At 37.9% G+C, this 5,391-nt stretch overlaps 1 protein-coding gene across 1 annotated transcript in view; it reads left to right on the forward strand.

The window, feature by feature from the left end:
- The first annotated feature begins 704 nt into the window (after positions 1 to 704).
- ryr3 (ryanodine receptor 3) overlaps positions 705 to 5,391 on the forward strand; it is a 91,478-nt gene continuing 86,791 nt past the window's right edge. The window contains exon 1 of the mRNA XM_016529249.1: positions 705 to 868. Coding sequence (XP_016384735.1) covers positions 821 to 868 — 48 coding nt within the window. The 5' untranslated portion in view covers positions 705 to 820. The remainder of the gene's footprint in view (positions 869 to 5,391) is intronic.

Raw genomic sequence — 5,391 nt, forward strand, 5'->3', positions numbered from 1 at the left:
TGCCGCACCGCATCCAGTGTAGACCATAGATATGTATATACGTATATCTATGGTGTAGACATCATCACTGATTATAATGAGTTCCATAGTATTTTGCCTCGCCACTCGCGTCCGGTGTAGACACGGTGTAACATTGGTTTTGCTTTGTTTCACAGAACTAATAGTTGCCTGGGTTGCGTACAGTATGTGTGGGGCGGAGCTATCAAAATAGGGGCGAGACCCTTTTGGGGTAGGGGCGTGTTTGTTTTGGTGATTTCAAATGTCAACATTGGCTACCAGAAATCGCTTACCCCACCTTTATGTACGAAAATGAAAAATGATTTTATAAAGAGCTCGGATGCTTTTATCTATTAGAAATAACATTAGCCTATTAGTTTCAGTCTTGCTTCATGGTCATAATAACCAAGTAAAATGCAATTATTTCTGTTTTAATGGTGTGTATAACACACTGTCCCAGTGGCTTTAATTAAGCCAAAAAGCGTTTACAGCGTCATTCCTTCTCACATTCAACCTGTTAAGCCTGTTTGTGAGAGACGTTTAATATTGCAGTATACAGAGTCTTTTTACATGCTGACTTAACCCACTCATATTTTCCGTTTGATAGAAGCAACGCAGGTGATGCAGATGCGATCGTCCTCGTGATGGTGCCCCACTGGCATTGAGAGCGAGTGAGTGACAGCAGCGGCAGTGGGCTTGCCCGCTCTCCCCTATATGGCTGTGGATGGAGCGCTATGCTAATATCGGCAGGACAGGAGAAGCACCGCTCCGCTGCCTGCTGTCAGTGGTGGCTTTTGGAGTCTAGGCAGGCTCTTCTACAGCCATGGCCGAAGGTGGTGAAGGGGAAGATGAGGTTCAGTTCTTACGAACTGTAAGTAAAAACACCGTTCTTTATTTTTCAAATGCAATATTGTTTTTTGGCGCATTTTTGATGATTAATTACGATAAAGACAGTGTAAGGCTGAGACATAAAAAATGTTGGCTCGTACGCCGGGTTTAAAGCAACGCTGTTGGGCTTCCATTAGTGGTCATATTGATTTATTTGGCATCCTTACGCATATATAATAGCAAGATATCTTATTAGCGGCTATTTAGAGTATTATTCCCTTATTTGGAACTTGAGTCAGGTGCGAGTTTGCGCTCGCGACGCACCTGTAGTCAACGCGCGTGAATGGGAATTCAATGAGCATCAGGCAGTGCAAGGGCAAATTATGTTTATGTCACTTTAATTTTAGGCAAAGTGTGATGTGCATGTCTGTCTAAGAAGGAACAAATACGTTTTTGTGTTTGTTGTAATAGTCTCCAACGCCTTACTGAGCGCGCGATTAGTAAATAAATCCAGTTGGCGCTCGTGCGCGGTTTGTCGAGCATAATAATTCTGCAATATTTTTCATTCCATAAAGAAGTGCCTTGTTTGTGTGTTCATAAAGTCCTCCCACACGCGGTTACATTTGATACGATCCTCTCACCTTCTTTAGGACTTTTCTATTTCTGTGGTTAGACGCAGATTGGTTACATAGATGCCGTGGCGCATGTCAGTTACCTGTGTAAACGATATGATAGGATATGACACCGTGGTGTGAATTACTGTCACACTGGAGTTAGTTAGTTATGAAAATGTAGAGGCAGTTGGGTAAAGGTGTTGTGTGGTCTCCTTACCATATTTTATAGGTTGTCATGTACACTCATAAGGGATCCAAGCAGCATTTTCTTCATCATGATTTTTGATTTTTCTGCAATTATTTGAACAAAAGAGACCTAAAATTGCAAAGTAGTCACAAATCCCACCATCTACTCAGGTCTGCAAGTACTGTAGGTGTGTCCCATGTTGCCTACTGTACATCTGCACTATAGTCTATGCCATTTCGCAATATAGCATTTTTAGCCAGTTTGATTTGAGGTGACACTAACTTTCTAAAAATCATACACTCTACCATAGTTTAAGTTGTGGATAGTGTAAATGGACATGCATAGTGCATTATTTACAAAGCAATTAATAATTTATTTTTATTAATTCTTTTGTTTATAATTTTTTCACTGCAATTTAGAAAAATCACATTTTCAATTTCAGCAGCTAATATCTTAAATTGCAAACTGTTCATCACTAGGATATTTTGCATACAAATAGGGTGTCTAGATGGGGCATTGTACCAGCATTTGTGATTATCAGTGACAAGGCTAGGCTAATTTGTTTTTTTTTTACATTTATGAACATTAAAAAAAAAAAAAGATTTCTGAACAAATCTAAAAAAACAACAACTTTTTCTTGTCCTAGGTCGGTCGTCTGATATGCATAAAGGTTACCTGTACTATGTACAGATTCCACGACTATTGCCAAATTTACACTGCAAAGGTGGTATAGAAGTGCTCCTGAATTGGCATTTTTGTATCTTTACACAGACTGTTTAATGCTGCTCAGAGGTGGCATAAATGCATTTACAAAAAATGACACCTGTATACTTCAATGTTCAGGGCCAAAGTGGCTCTGAGCAGGAATAATTTAGTCTGGATTTTATCCAGCATTACATTTTTATACAGAATTTTGAGCAGGCACAGAGCAGCCCTAACTCAGCTGTGTAAAGAGGCCCCATGACATCTAATGAAATAGTTGATTATTGAGACAAGTCACAGTTTTGGTTGGAACACAGTGCCTTAAATAATACATACATGTATGCATGCTTATATAAAAAGTGTAAAATATATATTGAGTTGTTGTCTTTATGAATTTTTGTCAGCATTCTTTTAATTTGCATATGCAACATCGATCAAATCTATCACACCAATTTATTGCAGTATATGTTATAGCATCTTGCATGAGGCAGGTGTGTGACATATCTCACTTCCCTGTTAAAGCGTTAGAGTGAGAACTCTGGCAGTGAAGGTTACAGTCTCACTAAATAGCGGACATTAATGCACCCTAGACCTCTGTGAAAGGTGTCCCAATTCTGTCTTTGCTGTTGGGTGACTGCGCAGTCGCATGGTTTTCACACTCCAGTTACTGGGCATTTTATATGCATCTGGATGTTATTCATTCTGTTGGGCTTCTTTTTGTTTAGTTGGTAGAAAATAGTTTGTTATTTAATCAGAAAGAAGGCTCAGATAATCAAGGCAATTTACTCTGAAGGACATCAATAGTGGGCAGCATATAATCAAGTTGTAATAAGTGAAGAGTAAGCACCCATGGCAAAACATATGATTTATTGTAAATGTAAATATTAAAAACAAAACTAAAAACATAGTTTCACAGTGTCTCAGACTTTAGACTTGGCAGCTCTCTTTAGAGAAATGGCAAGAAATACAATATCCAATGTGCAGTGTTGGTCTAATGAGACTTGACAGTGTTGTTTAGGCAAACTTCTATAAATCCAGATGTAGAATTTGCCAGTACAGTAGCACTGGGCTTATTTGGAGTTTATGTTGTTCTGGAAGCCTTCTGCATTCCAGGGTTTAAATTTAGCCTCTTAAAAGTTAATACTTCCACCGCACATACGCACACAGTTCTCAGGCTCCTGCTCCATAGGTCATTGCATCAGCTAGTTTAACAAGCCAGGCCACTGATGTTTCAACACCGTTTTTATTTGCACAGTATCGTATTTTAAAGTCAACTACTACCACAACATGTGCTAAGATATTAAAGAAAATACTGCAAAGAGTACTGAAAATCTAGATTATTATAACATATAATCATCTTACTACACAGTGCTCTGGAAAGCTTGATTGTGGCATTGTCATTGATTGGTCGAATATCTGCATAATGATGGCTGCACTGTAATATATTAGCTATAAACTGTAAATTTGACCCTGCATTCTCTCTCTGCAGCTACAGTAAAATGGCCTCAGAGGACTACAGCATTAATTTTATAGTGAGCATTAAACTTTTAATGGCAAGAAGCTCAGGAGGCCATGCTTAAAGCAAGAAAAATAAAACATTGCTTAGAAGAAGGAGCTGTTAGAAATCAGTTAACATGCTTAAAACATAACTTAAAATAGAGCAAGACATGTTACATTACAGCTATACTAACGAAATAGTATATGAAAAGTAAATTGGATTGGAGATTAATTTGTAATTTTGTTTGTTATTGATAGGTTGATTGTTTACTACATAGTAATGTACTGTTTCACTACCTTGCAATCACTTAAAAAAACATTTGTCATTTACTGAATTTGATTTAACGCTGTCAGATTGTTTTCCGTGCTATGTTTCTTGAGTACAACAAATGTTTGATAAAAATATGCATATTTTATCTCACATTAGGGATGCACCGATACCACTTTTTCCAGTACTCGCCCGATACCGATACTTTTATTTTTGGTACTTGCCGATACCGAGTACCGATACCAATATTTTTATTGCATTTGTAAATTTTTAAAATATCGGGTACAGAAACCAAAAGAGTATTGCTGTGTGGTATCGGCATTTGGTATGGGGCATTTTAACGAGTACGAGTACAGGAGACCAGTATCGGGCCCGATACCGATACCAGTATCGGTATCGGTGCATCCCTATCTCACATTAAACAAGTTTAATTATCCCCAAAAGAGTAAATTGCATAACTTCTCCTCATGGGCTGCCATTTACTTGTTCATTTTAATTGCACTGTGCACGCGTAAGACATTGTGGGTATCAGGAAATATATGCTGACATAAGAGTTACTCATGCATCCTGAATGTCATTCAATGGACTGTGGCAGATATAGGTCATTTATGCATGAAGAGTATAGGCATAAGATCTCTCCCTTATATTGTATTTCACAATGGAAATGTGTAATCAATTGTTTGGCAAAACTGTAATAATAATTATATTATAAAGTTTGTAAATGTAGTATTTTTAGGTGTTGGTACTGTATTCATCATCATCATCATATACAAACTAGTGGTCAACCGATATATCGCCAATATTTGGCATTTTTCAAATATCGGCATAGGCCGATAATTTTTTCTGTTTGGCCGATGTGTTCGAGGCGGTGCTGAGATTGGCAGCGCCTGAACACACAGTGCTCACATTCTCCCTCTTGTTCGCTGTCGTCATTCAGTTCTGTCTAATATGGATAGAAGTCTATCTAATAATCAGACAGGACTGTTAAAGGAATTAAAAGGTATACAAAAAAGTATTATGACGATTGCTTTAATATTATTAGTAATAGAAAGGCAAACATTATAATACTTTCTCGTTTGCCGTCAGCATTCAGCAAATACGCATTTATATCATTTAAACAAATCTCTGAATGACTAATGAACATTTAATTTCACAAACGCTGCAGACTTAGTCGAATCTAGTTGAGATCTTGTGAAGTGTGCATTTGTATCCTGCATGATCGCGTGTTCTCTGTGTGACGGTCGGTCCATATGAATTGAATGCTGACAGGAGGAGAGTTCAGCTTCACTGAAGACGCG

This window comes from Sinocyclocheilus rhinocerous, unplaced genomic scaffold (assembly GCF_001515625.1).
Source record: "Sinocyclocheilus rhinocerous isolate Xijiao unplaced genomic scaffold, SAMN03320098_v1.1 scaffold271, whole genome shotgun sequence".
In the NCBI taxonomy this organism is placed as follows: Eukaryota; Metazoa; Chordata; class Actinopteri; order Cypriniformes; family Cyprinidae; genus Sinocyclocheilus; species Sinocyclocheilus rhinocerous.